The sequence below is a fragment of the Oncorhynchus kisutch genome, linkage group LG12 (assembly GCF_002021735.2).
Source record: "Oncorhynchus kisutch isolate 150728-3 linkage group LG12, Okis_V2, whole genome shotgun sequence".
In the NCBI taxonomy this organism is placed as follows: domain Eukaryota; kingdom Metazoa; phylum Chordata; class Actinopteri; order Salmoniformes; family Salmonidae; genus Oncorhynchus; species Oncorhynchus kisutch.
This window is the reverse complement of record NC_034185.2, coordinates 36,929,583-36,951,494: the sequence shown is the minus strand read 5'-3', so window position 1 is coordinate 36,951,494 and position 21,912 is coordinate 36,929,583. Positions and strand designations below refer to the sequence as shown.

Here is a 21,912-nt window from a genome sequence, read left to right as displayed (position 1 = left end):
ACCCAAGAAACACCCACATCAAACCAACTTACGTTTGGTTTCTGTCATGGCCGCCTGCATTTCTTGAGCAGCAAGACAAAAGACAAGGCCAAATCAGCGGGTGTAGTTCCCCTTTAAGTGAGTGCACTGGGGCTGAGTTAAGTAGAGGGTCACAGAGTAATGTTACCCGACTCAGATTTCTCAAATTAAATAAAACAAATTAGAGGTTGTCTCCAAGTCTAACCATGCTTCTGGAAGGACAGTGGCTCTCACCAGTGTTAATTATTAATACAGCTTGGTGCCTGCCTTATTTTGAATCCGCCCTTCATTTATTTTTATTAAGTGCAGGTATTAATTTGGCTGGAGAGTCGCCGTGTGTTATTGGGTATCCCAGGTGTGGAACTAGCTGATGATTGAGAAACTGCTTATCAGGAACAGATTCATTACTTAAACATGGGAGAGATGGATTTCCTCTCCCCAAAAGGATTCGTGTTAATCAATTACTACATGGCTCAGGCCGAGCTAGGAGCTAGGATGAAAACCAGTGGAGCTCGTAGCTCTCTGGGACTGGGTTGGAGACCACTGGGAATAAGATGTGGAATTACAAAATGTTTGTATCCCTAACAGGCAAGGTTTTCTATTTCGTGTGTGTGCAACCACAGGTGTAATGCTGCTACAATGTTCTGTTTATGACCAAGTCAGACTCAGTAAGTCTTGGATAGAATAGGAGCGTTTGTATTCTTCCTTTAGCTAACTATATTCGGTTAGATCATTCAGTTGATGTATGGAAGCATATAATATCCAAATGTCAGATAATTAAATCACATAAAATGTATGTTTTCTGGGTAAAACTACTATAACTGGGGCCTGGGGCCTAACCTTTACATAAGCATTCATAACACATTTATGAAGCAGTTCATGACATTTTAATGAGAGTTTAAGTAGGCCTATCATTCATTACATTAGCATTCATGATTGATGTACTCATTCAACATCAGTGTCTCTCACAAGTAATGTTTGGTCAACACATTATTCTAATTTTATTGTGTGTGTTTGTGAAGTGAGGGAGAACAATAGATGGGCTGGTTTAAATGAACTAATCTTGCATATAATTGTGTGAGTCTACACAAAAGGTACAGCTAGACATGGACTCATCACAACATTAGACAACTTTTTAGAGCAGAGAACATTTGACAAACTCACTTCAAGCCTCAGTATCTGAGAATAACAAGTATGCAAAGTTTGTGTTCGGGCTATTGTAATGTCAGTGATATGATGAACTAAGTGGCCACATGAAGCAGAATATGCAGAAATATGCCATTTTTCTGATGTTGTGTAATTGCAGGTTGTGTAATTGCCACTATGCAGGTTTGGTCTACCTGAAGCATCATCTTGACACAATGGCATAGGACGAGACAGAGGAATGAATGATGCCCAAAAGGTCACAAGGTACAGGGGAGCTGGATGGGTACCTTGCCTGTGTGTCAGACTAGATGGACCTGCTTCATTCCGTTCCGTACATAAAGAAGCTGTCTCTCAAATTGAACACAGTCCTGCGATGCCTTTGCAGCTTGTAAGTGTATTATTTTTTAGCTGTGTTGGACTGTTCTTCACTGCAAAAGACTCAATTCACTTTGAAAATCAGCTTCTGCTGAAACCGGACAGCAAGTTCAGAGAGAAGTGAAGACATTATAACAGAACTCCTTTGTTTTTGCAGAAGGAACACGACACAACCTAATGTACTTCATAAATGTGGCCTACAGTTTATCAATCTATTGCGATCTATAGACCCTTTTTTATTCCAGGGAGTCTCAACGGTTTGCTCATTCAATTAAGCTAATTATCAAGGTCAATGATTTGATTTGCAAAGTAGCGCCATTTATTTGATCCCCTTTTTTTCGCTCCCAATTTCGATCTTGTCTCATCGCTGCAACTCCCCAATGGGCTCGAGAGGCGAAGGTCGAGTCATGCGTCCTCTGAAACATGACCTGTCAAACTGCGCTTCTTAGTACCTGGTCGTTTATCCCGGAAGCCAGATGCACCAATGTGTCGAAGGAAACACCGTTCAACTGAGGACCGAGGTCAGCCTGCAGGTGCCTGGCCCGCCACAAGAGCGCGAGGAACAACCCGGATGACGCTTGGTGTGTGCGCCACCCTATCGGACTCCCGATCACTGCCGGTTGGGATCGAACCCGGGTCTGTAGTGATGCCTCTAACAATGCGATGCAGTGCATTAGATTGCTGTGCCACTCTGGAGGCCTACTTTTACTTTTTAAATTAGCTACTTTTTACTTTTACATGAGTTGTTTTTTTACTCTAAAAGGGCACTATATCATAACAATTTTCACGGTATTATTCCAATCACATCGTGTGAAAATATATACAAAACACAAGAAAATCTGTATTTTGACTGCAGTAGGCCTTTAAAGGGGGACACTAAGATTAATTGCATTTTATTCCATAGCATGAAAATGAGCCCTCATCCGTTCCTTTTCTTTTCACCAGTCTTTTAATTCTGTTAGTATTGGATGGGGAAATCTGGGCTCTCGTTTGGATACTGCCCATGAATAAACCATTAACTGTGCAATCTTAGGGTGCCCAAAAGAAAAAAAGAGGCTTGGATACTTAATGAGTGTGCGATGATTGTAAATATTAGCACTATTTTGTGTGTGTGTGGGGGGGGGGGGGGACTAATGAAAGCTGTGGGGATAAAAGTGTAGTTAAAAGTACAGTAGAGTAGGAATATTCCCTGTCTGTGTTGTAGATAATGAATGTTGGGCTTGGCTGGGGCTGGGGGACTAGGACTGCAGTAGGGTAGAAGAGGCTGGGGTGGGCTGGAAGCTGGGCTGGAGGCTGGGCTGGAGGCTGGGCTGGAGGCTGGGCTGGAGGCTGGGCTGGGCTGGGCGTGGTTAAGCATGACTACAGCTGGAGCTGGGATAGACTGAGCTGTGCTAGTTTAGTTGGACTGGCCTGGGTCCGCACTTGGCTGTGAGAGAGTTTCACAGTGTTCAGGATTGAGATACTTTAAGATTCCATCTCTATACAAACACTTCTAGGGCGCGAGGCCCCATCTCTTTCCAAATACATCAACAGCGTGAGGCCCCATCTTTTTCATCACACTTCCATGGCCGGTAGCCCTGGCAGAGCTGCAGTGTAATCTGCTCTAAATGCTTATATTAAGAGACTGTAATTACCACTAGTCTCCCTCTCTCCCTTCTGGAGAACATCAGAGATGGCTTAGTTAGCCCAAACAGACCGCCAGCCAGGACCGAGACTAACCACTCAGTGCACAGCCGCACCATTGGCTAATAGGCTAATAAACTGCTGCGTCATTGGCTAACAACAACATAGCGACAGCCAGGATACAAAACAAGGAGATACAACAATGTTTCTCGACACAGTGTTCATACCTACTTCAGAACATCTCAATGTAGTCCCCAAAGAAAGCTACGGAAGGGCAATGACGAAGGCAGTACACAGTAGAACTGTATGTTCATTTTTCTCTTCTACCTGTACATGAATCACTGTGTCTGTAACGCAACGCTTTCATCGTATTCAAACCGCCGCAACTTAAAACAACCTTCACCTTAAAAAACAAGTACGCTAAAAAAACAATCCCATCCAAGCACAAAAGGCCCTTCCATATTATATGATCATCATAAAGACAGGCATTTCCTTTGTGTTTCTCTCTTCTTCTCTCAGACAGCAGTAGTGATGGTTCACATTAAAGAGTGTGTTTCTGCGTCGGTGAGTCTCGGCCAGGCACACACAAACGCGCATGCACGCGCAAACACACACACACACACACACACACACTCCAAAGGGAAAGGCTGCACTACTTAGAAGATAATGAGGAAACAAACTGGACAAGTACGATTGATCCCACTGTTTTATAGCACGGGGGATTATCAAAGGATTATTTTAGGGTAATTATGCACGAAGGTCGACAACAGGCTTTCATGTTGCTGCAGTGAATGGCAGCAGGGTGTGTTGTCACAGAGTGTGTGTAGTAAAGAGAGAGAGGAGGTTTGCCATAGCTACACACACACAGAGGCAAGCATGCACAGGCAGACACACATACACACACACATACAAATGCACGCACGCGCACACACACTTATCAGGAAGCCACCATGCCCTGGCGCCTTTCAAACATACCAAATCAGCAGCCAGCAAACTTGGAATGTTTCTTCTGGAACACAACTGCCTTCCTTTTGTCATTCCAATCTCGGAGGGACAACGGTCAATATGAGAAACTGCCTGCCTGTTTGGCAGAGGAATTCCAAGTGGAAATTCCCAATTGGAGCACCTCTCTTCTGAGGCATGTTATTGATCAGGTCCTGTCCATTAGCAAAGGAGATGAGCAATGGGGTAATTGGAGGTGGCACAACACAGCAGGATGGGAGACCATTGATTGACCTCTAAGTGGTAATTACACATGATACCCCCCCCAATCCCCCTCCCAACTCAGTGTAATCACTTCTCCCTGTTAACCCATAGGTCTCTTCTCTTCCTTAACACCTACCATTCTTTTCCTAACCACTACCAATACAAACTTCTTCCCTTCTCTTTTCCTACTGTATCGATGGTACCCTCCACAAACTCACTGTGTTGGGTATGTGCTGTATATCTTCAGGTTATTCTCTTGTAATGAAGCCACCATTCTAGTCACCAGAATATCCTTATCTAAAGTCTCCCAGAGACATCATGCATGTAATGGATGTATGTCATGTTAGTAACACAAAATGGTAATAGCAGCAGCCAATTAGATGAAAGGAGGGAATGGATTTAGTTTTGGAGCATGTCTGCATTCCAAATGGCACCCTATTCCCCATTTAGTGCAGGAATTTTGATTAGAGCCCAGGTCAAAAGTGGTACACTATATAGGGAACATGGTGGTATTTGTGATGAAGCCCATAAATTGAGTTTGGATACCAGGCAATAGGATGTTTGGTTCGGATTAGTTTGGGGTAGGAAATAGGTCACATTGTGGAAACAATACCACATGCTAATTGGCAAATTCAATAGGCCACCATTTTATGTGTTTGTGGGAAATAGAGGAATTATGAAAGTGTATTTCTCCAGAGTGTGTATGTTTCAGCAGAAGAGAACATTTATATTGCTGTGTGTGTGTGTGTTAGTCTTGATGATGTACTGTATGCATGCATGTGTCTGTGTACATCCCAAATGGCACCCTATTCCCTATATAGTGCACTACTTTTGACCAAGGCCCATAAGGCTCTGGTCAAAAGTAGTGCACTATACAGTATAGGCTACAGGATGCAATTTGGGATGCAAACACTGTGTAGTCTTACGGAAGTCTCTATCCACCACAGTGGCAAAATGCTGATGTGTGTGTGTTATTGCTGAGTGTGGGGAAGTGTATAAGTCAATCTCCTGCTCTGACATGGCGGTGTGTGAGACTCACCAGTAGTGGAGGAGATGTTGACGTCTATGCTGATCTCAGGTATGCCCCCTCCCTTCAGCGCAGCCACACAGGTGTAGGTGCCAAAGTCAGTGAACTTCAGGTCGATGATGTCCAGGTTGGTGGTGCCTGGGGAAATGTCAGGGTCCGTCTGGGTGATCACCATTCGCTCAGAGCTACGCATGGCGCGGCCGTTCTTCAGCCAACCAAATGTCAGTTCCTCAGGGGGCGTGGCCTCCACCTGGAAGGAGTGGATAGTTGAGTATGCGTGTGAAAAGGGGATGGTGTGTGTGTGTGTGTTCTTACCTGGCAGGAGATCTTGACCTCGCGGCCTATTTGGATGTTGTCGTCATTGTGGTAGGGGTCAGGGGTGATCCAGAAACGCCCCTTCTTCAGCGCTGTGGAGAGAACATACAGGCAGACACACCAAAAAGTGAGAGAGGTACAATGCATGTGTGTGTTTAAGTGGCAGCCACAGGAGTAATTCCACATTGCCCTTTATCTGACACTGTAGACAAAAAATACACTTAAAAGCATTTTTCTGCTATTTGTAGAACAATAATGGAAAAAATTACTTCCCTTTTTTAGAAAGGAAATATGTATTTTTGCTTTTCCCCAACCTCATGAGACAAAAAAAACACAACAGTTGAGAGGTTAGAGGCAGCATGGATCAGCAACAGTGCAACACTTTTTTAGAAGGGTGCAGGAAATTGATTTTGAATGGGGCGTCAAATTGTAAAGTAGCAAACTGCTGGCTGATCAGGCTGAAATACTGTATGTCTGTCTGAGATTCACTTTATCCAGTCACAGTCTGTCTGAGATGTGATTCATCCAATCACAAAAGTGTTGCTTGCATTCATTGATTGGAGAGGAAGTCATTACACGAACAAACACACACACATACACAGAAAGCAGAACATTTGAGAAATATCAATGGAAAGATACTTATGGCTAATCCAGTTTAGTTTTCAAACAGCGTCATCAAATCAGAGCGAAGAGAAAAGCGGGCTGATTTCATTCTAATCTATGTTGCATTGTTTCCCAACGCTGCTGCTGTACAATTCATCTCGTCTGCACACAAAAAAAAATGATGGCGCTACAGAAATCGTTTCATCTGGCAATTCCCTTGAGACATTATCATATTCGGTTTGGCGAAAAAGGAAAATGAAAACAAAACCTGCATGTCAGGTTTAAACACAGGAAATTGAATGTGCAAAACATTGCGATGCTGGAGCCGAGCAGAGGGAAGAAGGGGAGGGGGGAGGGGGGGGGGGGGCACAGAGGGAAAGATTGACACAAGCCTGCACACTAAGAAGCCAGACTCAAACCAGACTTATATCAATGTCAGCAGGTGGGTGAAAGACTGAAGACTGTTCCTGACACGTCTCAGCAAATGTTAGTATTTGATTTTTATTAGTATCCCCATTAGAGGTTGCAAAAGCAGCAGCTACTCTTCCTGGGGTCCACACTTTACATGAAACATGAGATAATACAGAATACTAACAGACAAGAACAGCTCAAGGACAGAACTACATCAATTTACAAAAGGCCCACATAGTTTGTGTGCATGTATTGATATGTAGGCTATGTCAAATAGAGGAGAGGTGTTGTGCCGTGAGGTGTTGCTTTAGTTTTTTTAAACCAGGTTCTGTTCATTAAATGAGATGGGAGTTCCATGCAATAATGATTCTATATAATACTGTATGCTTTCTTGAATTTGTTCTGGATTTGGGAACTGTGAAAATACCCCTGGTGCTATGTCTAGTGTGGTAAGCGTGTGTGCCAGAGATGTGTGTATGTTGACTATGCAAACCATTTGGAATTGTAATGTTTCTTACAAAAAGACAAAGTGATGCAGTCAGTCTCTCCTCAACTCTTAGCCAAAAGACACTGGCATGCAGTATTTACATTAGCTCTCTGAATACAATGAAGTGCAACACGTGCCGCTCTGTTCTGGGTCAGTTGCTGCTAAACTAGGTCTTTCCTTGCAGCACTCGACCACACGAATGGACAATAGTCAAGATATGACTGTCACGCCCTGGCCTTAGTTATCTTTGTTTTCTTTATTATTTTGGTTAGGTCAGGGTGTGACATGGGGGATTTATGTGTTTTGTCTGGTCTAGGGTTTTTTGTATGTTTATGGGGCTGTTTCCTTTCTAGGTAGTTTGTAGGTCTATGGTTGCCTAGATTGGTTCTCAATTAGAGGCAGCTGTCTATCGTTGTCTCTGATTGGGAACCATATTTAGGCAGCCATATTCTGTGGGGATTTTGTGGGTGATTGTCTTCTGTCTTTGAGTCATTGCACCAGATAGGACTGTTTCGGTTTTCACATTTGTTGTTTTGTATTTTGTAGTGTTCTCGTGTTATGGTCTTTATTAAACATGTTGAACTCTAACCACGCTGCATTTTGGTCCTCCTCTCCTTCAACCGTTACAATGACAAAACTAGAGCCTGTAGGACTTGCTTTTTGGAGTGTGGTGTCAAAAAAAGCAGAGCATCTCTTTATTACGGACAGACCTCTCCCCATCTTTACAACCATTGAATCTATATATTTTGACCATGACCGTTTCCAATCTAAGGTATCACCAAGTAATTTAGTCTCCTCAACAGCTACACCATTCATTACCAGTGTCGTGTCTTTAGTATCCTTAATGTGATGACATGCTATTTTATCAAATCTAATACCTAACGTTTAATTGATTACGCGATTGAATTAAATCATGTAACAAAAAATGCATTAATAACCTGGGGCACCATGGAGAAGTTTATTTAAGGAGGTCCGTCTTCCGAATGAATTCTTAGAGATCTAAAGATCTCTTACATTTCAGTCATCGTTAATTATACTTTACTTTCTTTCAGTCTCATCTGAACATCGTACAATTCTTGGTTGTATGCACGAACCTTAGTTTCCATAATGAATCAGCAATATACAAATTGGCTTAATTATTTATTTACTAACTAACAAAATAATCACAGAAATACATTTAAAAAACTGTAGATATTGGTTACTAACAATGATAGAAAAGTCCCTAGTGGACTAAACAGACATGCCAGCTTGGTAGACAAAAGAAAAGGGGTGGGACTGAGAGAGCAGGAAAGACAAAATGGATTCATTACACATAGTCTATGATTATATTCATTGATATGCTAATACTTTCCACATGAATGGCTGCTCATTCGAGAATAATAGCAATGTATATATATTTACGCCCGTATGTCATTGGTGGCTTCTCTGTTGGATTCCTCGATCGTCTTGTAGGGTTCATCAGAGTCTCTGGTAAGTCTTTCACGACTCTGGTGGTTAGAATGGATACTTCAGAATACCATTCAGAAATGTTCTCATAGATTGATGCTTCGGCGGTTGTCAGTATTCTCGTTCTAGGTTAAAGTAATTTCTAACTGCAGACCGGAAATTCGTGTCATTTAGAATTTGCTTCTTCTGTAGTGAATCGATAGTCTCAGAGTCTAACCATCTCCAGCCGTGTAGCTAATGCTCCACGTGGGATGGTTTTCTAGTCTTATGGTTTGTGTGGTCTTAAACTTTTAGAGACGTCCGGCTAACCTATGGGTTTATTTGCCTTGTTGTAGTTTGAAAGACTTCACACCAGCGTCACCAGGCATGTTTTGGTCTGGTGGGTTTGTCAAATAAGAGGCGTATCTATGATGCCTAATGTGATGTCTGGGCTCACGGGTGTGGGGCCACTGACTAGTTAATCTTTATATGAAAATCAATACTCTCATTTAGAATGTTAATAATTTCACATTACATTTTTTCACAAATAGTTTAATGTTTAATCACATACGTTTCACAATATTTAGATGTAAACCTGACAGCTGGAAATGTACACTTTAAAATATACCGTTGTGTGTGTTCCCTGTCCTTCATGAGATCACCAAATGAAACACACTCGTCATAACTGTCCATTATGTGTCCACGGACCAATGTTTGACTTTAGAGAAGCTTCCATTAAAAAAACGGAGTTCTATTAGATAACTCTGAATCCACAATTTGGCCGAGTTTGAGTCATGTCAGGGTAGGTTCCTGCAAGGCTTAGATCACAGTTAATTTATCTTCACACATTTAATTTGTGACATACTTTTCTCTCCGGAGCAGCTTTAAGACTGTAACAAGTATACAAATAATTTTTAAGTGGTGCTGAATAACATTATGTGACCCGTTTCAGGAAACTAGGGTAATGTCGCAGGTCACTACTTCATAGGAGAGCCATTTGAAAGTAATTTTTTTTTAAATCAAAATGCGTTTTTGAGCAGAAATGCCTTCTTGAACATGTGAACTTTCATGTGCCTTAATAAACTTGTATGCCATCTGTAAATAAAAATGTAATGAAAAATGAATAAGGCAACAACCTTCCCGCTAGCCATGATTGGCTGAAATAATGAGTGGGCTGGACATGCCGAGAGATGAGTTTCGATTGGTTGACAATACAGCATGCTTCTGTCAATTTGAGCTGGTCAGTATTTTATGTATTGCTCTCCACTTTCTGGAGGACCGAGTTTTGAAATCAGTGGAATTAGAGTAAGATAGCTAAGGAGATGGAGAAAACACCTGTCTCCGGATTACATCTTCAAACTAAGTTCAACCATGGCATCCGTGACAGGAAGACTCGTCCATCCATGAATGATGTACACATGGAAGATAGTCCATCGTTATGTGTATTATCTTATTATTCGTATCTCAGATGCAAGTACCATTTCGGGTGCATTCGTAAATTCAGTCTGGCCATCTACTCCGCTTTCAGAGCACTCTCGTCTGAGTGTGCCATAGCGCAGAATAAATTATGTAATTAAAGGTTGGCAAAAAAGCACAATTTTTACTTTTTTTTTTGCCAGCAGCACAGTTACAGTCACCAATGCTCTGGATAACATGTAAACAGCCTAACCAGCTCTGCTAGGGCGAGTAAAATGATCAGAGTTTCGGTGGGGGCTAAAGGTTAAGAGGTTGTGAATGATTTTGAATGGCTGTAGACAAAAAAAACTCTCTCCAGTCGGTACAAAAACATTCAAAGGCCATCACATGCACTGCATGATTTATCATTTTGTAGCTCTGTGTCTCTAGACAATTTCAAATTTTGCTACATAAGATCGAATCAAGGCGGTCGGTCACATACAGCCATGGATCGACTATACTGTAGGCATTCGACTATAGTGAAGGCAAAAGCCCTTTTGATATTACATATCATATTGTTGAAAATGAGTTGCGTACGTAATTATGTCTGTTGATATTGAAAAAGTCCTGCTGAATCACAGTATATCCATGGATTGACAGTGACCTTCACAATTCAAACATCAGGTATTAACGAAAAGCCACATCACCGCTCTGTCTGTACGCTCTCAATAGAACAGCCTAGTATGTCATCATGTTGGAAAGGCAATTTTCCTGAGATGTAATATAATATAATACAGTAATACTATTGGACGTATTTACACAGTGGTGGAAGCAGTATACACTTGGTTCCAACCATATAAATAGTAAATACAAGCACATAGAGGTACTGTATGGGGAATCAGTGAATTAAATGGTTTAGAGTGGATACTACCAGTGTACCTTAACAGTGTGAAAGGCTATTTTGTGTTGCCTCTGTGTTGAGTTGATCTATTACAGCATTCCATTAATACTAGTACACAGACTGTATCCTAGGGGATGGACTACTATAATCCAATCAGATCCCATTTAGGCTCCTGATTGGCGCGCAATCTAAGGCACTGAATCTCAGTGCTTGAGGTGTCACTACAGACACCCTGGTTTGATTCCAGGCTGTATCACAACCGGCCGTGATTGGGAGTCCCATAGGGCAGGGCACAATTGGCCCAGCGTTGTCCAGGTTTGGCTGGTGTAGGCTGTCATTGTAAATAAGATTTTGACTTGCCTAGATAAATAAAGTAATTTTTTAAAATGTTGTGTGTGTGCGTGCGTGTGTGTGTGCATGTGTGTCACAAAGGTGTCAGTGTACAAACATTGGATTAAGACTGTAACAATTCACTCTACCTTAGTTAACTGTCTAGTGTGAATACTCTGACACTGTCAAGTCAAGTTCAACACGGTGTGGACTGCCTCCCTCTTGAAAACATATTGTCCACCAAACCCCAAATCCTTCCCCAAAACTCTACACACACTCCTCAATCAAGGATACAGGAGACACAGGCAAGCACGCATGTATACACACACACACACACACACCTCTATACAACAACAACGCAATCATTACAAAGGCCCAGTGAATCTTTAACGCGGGCACCGCTCGGAAACAAAACCTTCCCATTTACTGTAGGAGGGTAAAACCCATCGCTCTGCTTGTCTCCGCCTGTTCTTACATCACTTCCAGCACTTCATCCATACCTCAAAAGAACATGCGACTATAGAAGCGGTGTGGAGTAAGCTGGTGGAGCATGTTGGTATACAGAGAAGGCAGAGCCCAGGCACAGAAATTGAGTCACTTATTAAGAAGAATCCTAGCAAATTGAAGCGAGAGAGGGGAGGAGAGGTGAGGAGACAACCTGGACTCATGGTTAGATGTAGCATAGTAAATAAAAATCTTGGCCACTTAAATTAGTATGATATGTTACATTATGTAGGGTATGTTTGTAATAATTTACCAAGACTGACTGGCTGACTGTTTTCATAGCCTACTGGTTCATTTTGAACGTTTGTCATTACTCTGCCCTTTGGCCACACCTAGTGGACTACATCATATCATGGCCATTGAAATGTCACTGATCGCTGTTAACATTGTTCAATAACTAAAGCTGAAGGTTATACTCTTTGTTTAAAGTGTGACCTAAACCCAATTAGTGCACTTGCCTAATGACATATTAGATTTTTTCAAGGGTGTATGTAACTTCTTTCCTAGGTCGGTTTGACCTCACAGCACATTAGGGTAATCAACGGATGCTGAGTAAGAGAATTCCTGCTGCTCGTCTTGTTCATAATGACGAGTTTAGGATTTGTAATTTTTTTTATAAAATGGTATTGTACTATCGCTTGAATATTTTTTTTTGTCTATGTTGGGAATGTCGGGAGATCCGTGGGGGGGGGGTGTATGTTGGCATTATCCAAATATTCTTGTGCTCTGTTTCTGTCTCTCTAAAGGATTAGAGTTTTTTTTCATGCTGCTCCTCTCTCAATCTCTCTTTTCCTCTTTCTTCTTCATTTGACTTCTCCTCTTATCAATAATTGAGTTTCAAGTTTCAGCCTCTGCGTATAATTCAGGGGATGGTGAAGTTGAATACTGCCGGTCTATTGTCACGAGTCCACGAGTTCTTGACGATTCAGTTTCCTTTGTTTGACATAATGAGCATGGTAAGAAATGATATTTTCCCCATACAGCTTTGAACGTCTCCCAAAGAAGAGGAGGGGGAGGTGTCATCATTTTTATTAATTTGAATGAATACATAGGGTCGTGTTTAATCTTTTTGTGTGTGTTCGGATTAAGAGCTAAATCCAGAATGTGTGTGTGGGGGGGGGGGGGGGGGGATGTTCTGAAATTACTATAGCAGAATATTCTGTCATTTTATATGAGGGGAAGATGTTACTATCTAAAAAAAAATAAGTAGTCTATGCGCGAGTAGGTTTGATGAACATGAGAAAAGTAGGAGAAGTCCTTTGTGTCCGGGTGGAGGAGGCGCCATGGATCTACACAACCCATTTGGGTCATAAATGTAGAAATGTCTTTTGCAGAAATACTTTCCAATTCTTCCTCAAATGCAATGTATGCTATCCCATTTTGTAGCTCTGCTTTTATTCAATGTAAAAACACACTTTCAAATTTTGCTACTTAAGACTTCCACTGAGCAGAGTTTCTGTTGCAACAAACAAAGGGGATGAACTATGACTATGGTAACAAGGCCAGCCATCTTTTGGCAAACCAACTTAAATGCCAGTCAGCATCTCACCTCTCAGGTAAATGACTCTTCCCATAATCTTACAAGTGATCCCCCTAATATTAACTTTTGTGTCATTTTATTCTAACTTCTACAAATCCAAATCCCTATCAGATAATACGGCTATGGACAACTTTTTAGATAACTTGGATATTCAATCCATTGATATGGACATGAGTAAAGTTCTGGATAACCCTCTGCATCTAGATGAGATAACAAAGGGTCTAAAGTTAATGCAAAGTGGCAAGGCCCCAGGCCCTGATGGCTTCCCCGTCGATTTGTATAAAGCATTCTCAGATCAACTCGCCCCATTACTATTAAATATGTTCATGGACTCCATATCACAGGTCTCTCTCCCCCCGATGCTAACTCAAGCCTTTATCTCACTTATGCTCAAAAAAGAGAAAGTTCCGGCGGAATGTGGTGGATATCGGCCCATTTCACTTTTGAACGCTGATGTTAAACTATTATCTAAGGTTCTAGCGTGCCGGTTGGAACCCTGCCTTCAGGATGTCATATCTGATGCTCAAACGGGTTTCATCAAAGGGTGACAACTGTTTTCAAAAGTATGCCGTCTTTTGAACAAGAATTTCTCTCTTTCTGTCTCTCCAGACCCCAAAATTGTTGTTTTTCCTGATGCCGGAGAAGGCTTTCGACCGTGTGGAGTGGGATTATTTATTTAAGATTTTGGGAAGATTTGGTTTTGGGTCCAATTTCATCTCATGGATACGTCTGCTCTATTCTTCTCCTATGGCTAGGGTACACACCAACTCTCAACATTCAAAATACTTCCCCGTCTCCAAAGGGACCGGTCAAGGGTGTCCTATGTCCCCGCTCCCTTTTTGCAGTTCCGATAGAACCACTTTCCTTGGTCTTAAAATGATCATCATCATACACTGGAATCCACCGAGCTGGTGAAGAACACAAATTGTTCAAAGTGCAGATTATCTACAGTTATATATCACTAACACTGTGAATTCTGTCAATAACATATTTTATAATAATGACACATTCGGATCATTCTCAGGTTACAAATGAAACATTCAGAAAAGGGAATGTTTTCCAATCAACCCCACTGCCAAGCAAATTCCCCCTGGAGCCCTCTGGTTTTTCCTATTTAGGTGTGATTATGACACATTCTCTAGCTACCCTCCATAAAACTAACTTTGCATGTCTAGTCACATGAGTTAAAGCAGACTTAAAACGCTGGGATAGTCTGCCTCTCTCCTCAGCTGTCAGAATTCATATTTCTGCCAAAATCAAGTTGGACAGGCTCGTCAGTCATTTTATCTGGGCAGGCAAATCACCTAGGATACATAGAGCAACACTTAAAAGAACGAGACATGGCGGAGGATTGGCACTTCCAAATGTACTGCTTTACTACCGAGCAACCAATATTCGAAAGATTATGGTCTGGTGTGATGCTTCAAGTAACAACTGGTGCTCATTAGAAGCACACTCCTGCCAATCATCCTCCCTTTTTGCTCTTACTTGTGCCTCACTGTCCTTGTGTCCTTCAAAGTATACGGGAAACCCCATTGTGCTCTCTACTTTGAAGATCTGGGGATAATTTCGTCAACATTTTAGACTTTCTGCCCCTTCTCTTCTAAACCCTATTTGGAACAACCACCTATTATAATTTTTTATTTTTTTTGCTGTGGAATCGGCAGGGTCTGATTTCTAGATTATATGACATTATGCTTTCCTCTGAACCCTCTCCAATAAACAAAATCAAGACAGACTGGGGTAGTGAACTTGAACTTGACCTTACTGGTGGGAGGAGGCCCATAAGGCTAACTCCACATCCTCATGTACTCATTACGTTTAATTCAGTTACAGGTCTTGCAAAGAATTCACTACACCAATGAAAAACGTTGTAAATTCCTCCCAGACACAAATGACACGTGACAGATGTTCAATCACTCCGGCAACCCACACCCATATGTTTTATTCATGTTCTAAGCTGTCTGAGTCTTGGTCATTCTTTTTTAATACTCTCTCTAAAATTCTAGATCTTGACCTGCAGCCTTGTCCTTTGATTGCTATATTTGGAGTTCCATCTTTGTTACCTAGTCTCACTAAAATTAAAGCAGACGTTGTAGCGTTTGCTTCCCTCATAGCCGCCAGCAGATCTTGCTTAATTGGAAATCCTCCAAACCTCCCACTGTAACATCTTGGTTGAAAGATCAAATGTCTTTTCTACACTTAGAAAAAATTAAATACACTTTGAGAGGTTGTATTGATTACTTTTTCTTCTTGAGATGGCAGCCTTTAATTTTATTTTTTGTACAGTTGCCTTCTATTTATCAGGAGTAAGAATGTTGGCCAACAGGGGATATGAGACGATGAGGGAGGGAAGGGACAGTAATGTTGTGATATTGTGTTATTTATTTTTGTGTATGTATGCGTGTGTGTGTATGTATGTATGTATGTATGTATGTATCAGTCAAAAGTTTGGGTACACCTACTCATTCAAGGGTGTGCCTTGAATTCTAAATAAATCAGACTGTCACCAGCAAAGCACCCCCACACCTCCTCCTCCATGCTTCACGGTGGGAACCACACATGCGGAGATCATACGTTCACCTACTCTGTGTCTCAAAAAGACACGGTGGTTAGAAACAACAATGTCAAATTTGGACTCGTCAGACCAAAGGACAGATTTCCACCAGTCTAATGTCCATTGCTCATGTTTCTTGGCCCAAGCAAGTCTCTTCTTCATATTGGTGTCCTTTAGTAGTGGTTTCTTTGCAGCAATTCGACCATGAAAGCTTGATTCACGCAATTCCCCCTGAACAATTGATGTTGGGATCAGTCTTTTATTTTAACTCTGAGCCATTCATTTGGGCTGCAATCTGAGGTGCAGTTCATTCATCCTCTGCAGCAGAGGTAACTTCGTTTCTTCATGAGAGCCAGTTTCATCATAGCGCTTGATGGTTTTTGTGACTGCACTTGAAATAAAAATTGAGGTTCTTGACCTGGATTGACTAACCTTCATGTCTGAAAGTAATGATGGACTGTCACTTCTCTTTGCTTATTTGAGCTGTTCTTGCCATAAATACTAATTTTGTGTCCCAGATTTTAATTTACTATGTTTCATTCTAGTCTATGAGACCATGCTGGAGGAGAGGAGAGAGCCTGCATACAAAAAAACAGCTCAGAAACAGGAAACACTTACTGAATGTAGACCTTTCCTGCATTCAAATGGCCAAATTGTCCTCTAGTGACCTCATGGTTGGAATGTTATTCAGTTTTGTTATATTTTCTGTGATGTATATATATTGTCATATTGGGATACAAACTCAAAATGGAATACATTTCAACTCTATATCTGACATGGTACAGGTGTCTTTTTTTTCTAAGCCCATAACCATGTGTGTGAGGTGTATACTTTTGTGTCAAAGTAGATTTGTTTAAGACTACCAAGAAACACTCTGTGACCCTGATTTAGCTCACTGCAGTAGTTAAAAGCGTTTAAGTACCGTGAGCACCGAGGCACAAAATGAAAGTTAACGTGCACAAACACACATTCACCATGCATTATTAATGAAAAGGCTTTTGGAAGTTGGTTCTCTTCACCGCTCTGAACATTTCTGTCACAGAACCAGGGCCATGGTTGTGCGGGAGAGAAAGAAATGATCAATGAATACTGTATCCAGTAAGACTTTTCTTTTAAAGCTCTTTACTCCTACCTGCGCTCTACAGAATACTTTTCTACCCTGCATTATCAGAAAGACAATGGAAGGAACTGTTTAAACACTTACTACACTCCACTAATGCCACGCAATTTCTTTCTTTCTTCTATGATCTAAAGAGGTTACACTGATTACATTGTAGCTAAGGCACTGATGAATAGGATACTTTCTAATTACCTGGATGTTATTTACCTCTTTGAATATGAATCATGATGCAACCTCCTGCGTGTTTTGTTTAGCCAAAGTGCTTGTGCCTGTAAAGAGAGTACTATTCTCCCTGGCTTTAAGACTATAGTCGTGTGTGTGTGTGTGTGTGTGTGTGTGTGTGTGTGTGTGTGTGTGTGTGTGTGTAATAGTCTCCATGGTGGTACAGTACCTGTGGTGAATAATAATGGGTGGCCTGTAACATGAATAAGTAGATAATGACACAATGAAAGAAGTATCTTTTGGGGTTTGGTCCATAGAGGACTCTAGTCACACGGCTGATTACAATACCCCCTCATGGGAGCTGCTTAGCTAACGAGGGGACACATGCCCCTGACGTGGGTACAATGACACAATTACAGGCACGTACACACACACAAATTCACATACACACAGAGATAGACAGACACACAATATCCCTGAACCCTCCTCAAGACTGGCTGACAAGATGACAGTGACACCTATATCTCTCTTTCTAGCCCCCAGTCTCTCTCCCTCTCTGTCTGTCCATCTCTCATTTGGCACCACACAATGGCCTCCATACATCCATTCATCTCTCCCACTGGTAATCAGCAGGTTTAGCTGAGCGGTCCACTCAGGGCCAGATGGCTCTCTCTCTCCTCTACTTTACCTACCTCCTCTCGGGGACATTAGTCAAGGGTAAAGACATACAGGGGACAGAGACATTAGCACCAGACCCCAGCCATGCAGACCCCCGCCAGACACACACACACACCGTCCAACGCATTTACGCCATGCCTCCATACGCTAACGCCAACACACACTGACATATGCCAATGTTTGGATGTAGCGAGTGACAGGCCGTTGTGCTGTATATTACCTTTTTGGTTGACCTCTAATGAACTTGACAAGTTCAGTCACAGGCCAGCAGGACTCACACACACACAAACAACCACACTTACACACACTGACAAATAACCCCAGTCCTGAAGGCCGCTGCCCTACTCTCTAGTCTGTCTGCCAGGCCCATTCACCCAGACCATTACATTTGCCATTTATGAATGGAAATGTATGCAGCTCCGGACCAGAATGAGTCATTCAAATTTGAGTCATTCACATGTCGATTTACATGCTGGCGTCCAGGTTGTTACAAGTCACGTCATGAGGGGTTTGTTTTTCCCTAACAATTCTCAACAACAGCCTAAATAACATCAGCAGGCAGGCTCACTATGAAACCCATTGCCGTTTTTCTCTGCTATTAATAACACAGAACCCCCTCACAGAGAGTGTAGAGCCTGTGTGTGTTGTGGAGGGGTTGCCTGTGTGTGTGTGAGTTGCTGTGTGTTCGCTGACTGAAATGGCTGATGTCTCATTTGGAGTCATTTGGAAGGAAGAAAGTCCTGGAGGAATTGTCAGGCGAGACAACAGCAGAACATCGTTTGATTCTGAATGTTTGATACCTCCAGCACCACTCATTTCTCCACATCACACACCTGCAAAGCACACTGTTTTAAGAACGCACAGGGAGGAAACGTAGGTACAGTGCTAGGAAACATAGGTACAGTGCTAGGAAACGTAGCTACAGTGCTAGGAAACGTAGCTACAGTGCTAGGAAACGTAGCTACAGTGCTAGGAAACGTAGGTACAGTGCTAGGAAACGTAGGTACATTGTTAGGAAATGTAGCTACAGTGCTAGGAAACGTAGCTACAGTGCAAACAGCAAACACATTCCCTAACAAATGAACTAAGTGTTGACAGAGGTGGAGAATATATCTCATTGTCCAGGTCATTGTGTCACTAAAGTATCCTTTTGTTGCCAAACATTGTGTGATCTGGACTAAAAACACAGGGTATTGACCTGCATTTACAGACGTGTCTCCTTCCTTTCATCCATGAAAAGATCATGGTAGTAGAGCTGCGGTGAACCAACAGCATGCTGAGCTGTACCAGGGGGCAAGCCAAACACACACACACATAGCACTGTAGGGGGGGGCGAGCCAAATGGCGAGCCAGCACGGCTGGTGGGACAGCATGGTCAGAAACGCCACCATCTGCTGACAACAGATCTGTGGAAAACACAGACATTCCCTTTGGCAACACCCGCACGAGAGGGCTTCTCAAGGACTAGAGTGTGATCAACAAAAAGACACACAAACATGTGTAAACAAATATACATACTTTAAACAGATAGTAACACATATACTGTGTAATATCTGTTCACACACACACACAAAATATGCATGCTCATACACACACGTCCACCACCACCACCACCACCACCACCACCCATATTCAGCATGACCAAATTAACTGTGCTAAGTGCTTGTCCTACTTCACTGAGTTCATCCCAGTTTCTCCGGCAACACAGTCTTCACTCAACTCACCACAACACTTAAGACTCACACTATATAGATCAAACCTTTAAATGTCTCAACCTACTATACGGCCGGAGAACCAATGGCTCTTCCAAAGGCAAGTCTATAATATTGGCTGTTCCATGTATGAATTACCTTGAGGGAAAGAGCCTTGGACACTAAATCCTTAACACATTGGCTGCTCCCAAAGGCAAGTCTGCAATTATTAGCTTCTTCGTGTGTCAATTACCTTGAGGGGAAGAGACTTGGACGCTAAGTCTTCATCCCAGTTGATTGTCAAACAGCCTGTAGTGCCTTCAGCTTGACTGCCGTGGCTTAATGACTCTAATTGTCCGTTAATAAGTATCTTTAATGACTGGTTTCACATGCATCCCCATGCTATTGGCTTCACCCTACAGTTTATTGCACAGAAGTCGTAACACTGTATGGAATATGTTGATATGCTCTCAATGTGTCTCCAACTATAGCACCGTGTGTTGTAGGATCGTACAGGCAATACAGCTTTCCTAATGCAACATCAAAAGAGAGATATGTCAATTGTAGTGAAACAATGCTCACACCGTGTATTAACTCTGTAGCAGCAAAAGAAACAAGTAACCATATTAATAACCATTCCTTTCACTTGACTGTTGAAAAGCAGATTAGCTCATAAAGAAATAGCCCATGAACAGCCTAAGCGGGACTAAAATCTCTGACCTTGCCTCTGTCAGTCCATTACATACAGTAAGTCATTTTACCTAGAGGTCGGGACCCTTGACAAGGCTGACAGTGCTCTTCTAAGGATTCTACAACATATGTATTGTACACCCCACCTACAACAAACACCCACTCCTGCTCCCCTCTCACCTCTGACCACTATTGTGGTAGACTTCTTGGCTGGGTTGCCCACGTTGTTACTGGCCACACAGCTGTAGACCCCAGCCTCGTCTGAAGTGATGGCTGGCAGGGTGAGTGTTCCACCCTTCACCACGCTCTTCTCAGGCAGGCTGTCAGAGCTGCTGACCCAGCTCAGCGTGGGGTTGGGCTCCCCACCAGTAGTGATACACACCAGGGACACTGTCTGGCCAGGGTTCACGACGATGGGATCCTCCACCAGCAGCTTAATGGAGGGAGATGCTGGAGAGGAAGAAGAAGAGGATGGAGGTTTGCTGTTTTCTGATAAACCTTGGTGAGTTTGAAGATTAACCTGTCTTGTTGGTGCATTTGAAAACTATGCTATGATACCAACCTGTCTTGTTGGTGAGTTTGAAGACTAACCTGTCTTGTTGGTGAGTTTGAAGATTAACCTGTCTTGTTGGTGCATTTGAAAACTATGCTATGATACCAACCTGTCTTGTTGGTGAGTTTGAAGACTAACCTGTCTTGTTGGTGCATTTGAAAACTATGCTATGATACCAACCTGTCTTGTTGGTGCATTTGGAAACTATGCTATGGTACCAACCTGTCTTGTTGGTGAGGTTGAAAACTATGCTATGGTACCAACCTGTCTTGTTGGTGCATTTGGAAACTATGCTATGTTACCAACCTGTCTTGTTGGTGAGGTTGAAAACTATGCTATGGTACCAACCTGTCTTGTTGGTGCATTTGGAAACTATGCTATGGTACCAACCTGTCTTGTTGGTGAGTTTGAAGATTAACCTGTCTTGTTGGTGCATTTGAAAACTATGCTATGGTACCAACCTGTCTTGTTGGTGAGTTTGAAGATTAACCTGTCTTGTTGGTGCATTTGAAAACTATGCTATTGTACCAACCTGTCTTGTTGGTGAGTTTGAAGACAATGTTTCGGTCGGAAATGCCACAGACGTTCCTAACAGAAGCGATGCAGCTGTAGTTGGCGTAGTCCTGAGGACGAAGGTTCTTCAGCTTCAAGATTTTCGTCTCCCCCTGCAGCTCAGATACACAACCACAACAACACTAGTGTGCAAATGTGTGCAAATAGAATTAACACAATAATAAACACACTTCATGAAGTATCTCCACTTCATTCAAGGCTTGCAAAATTCTGGAAACGTTCCCATAGTTCACAGGGGGTTTCCAGAAAATGTTGAAATGTTGAAACTCAATGCCATACACATTTACTGTAAATCACGAAACAAGGAAGACTTCCGCATGAAGTGCACTGTAAAACAAGTCATCATGAAACATCAAAGCTTTTCCTTATTTCATCTGGTGCCAAACCACAGTGCAAATCACACCATGGATCACACAACGTGGTCCACATGCTACACCACACCACATGGGGACAGTGGGAATCTTTCAGTTTCACTGTGTGTGTCTGTTTGGTTGAGTCCTCCACCACCACCACCACCACAGCAGCCTGACAAACAGAGACAGTGACTCCAGGGTTGATCCATGTCATTTCAGCAAGCCATGG

The 21,912-nt window shown here is 42.3% G+C and overlaps 1 protein-coding gene across 1 annotated transcript in view; it reads right to left on the bottom strand.

Annotated features, from left to right (window-relative positions):
• The window catches only part of LOC109900947 (MAM domain-containing glycosylphosphatidylinositol anchor protein 2), a 337,708-nt gene that overhangs the window by 134,845 nt on the left and 180,951 nt on the right, over positions 1-21,912 (bottom strand). Inside the window, exons 5-8 of the mRNA XM_020496863.2 lie at positions 21,290-21,422; positions 20,385-20,654; positions 5,711-5,802; positions 5,408-5,645 (exon numbers count right to left, since the gene is read on the bottom strand). Coding sequence (XP_020352452.1) covers positions 5,408-5,645; positions 5,711-5,802; positions 20,385-20,654; positions 21,290-21,422 — 733 coding nt within the window. The remainder of the gene's footprint in view (positions 1-5,407; positions 5,646-5,710; positions 5,803-20,384; positions 20,655-21,289; positions 21,423-21,912) is intronic.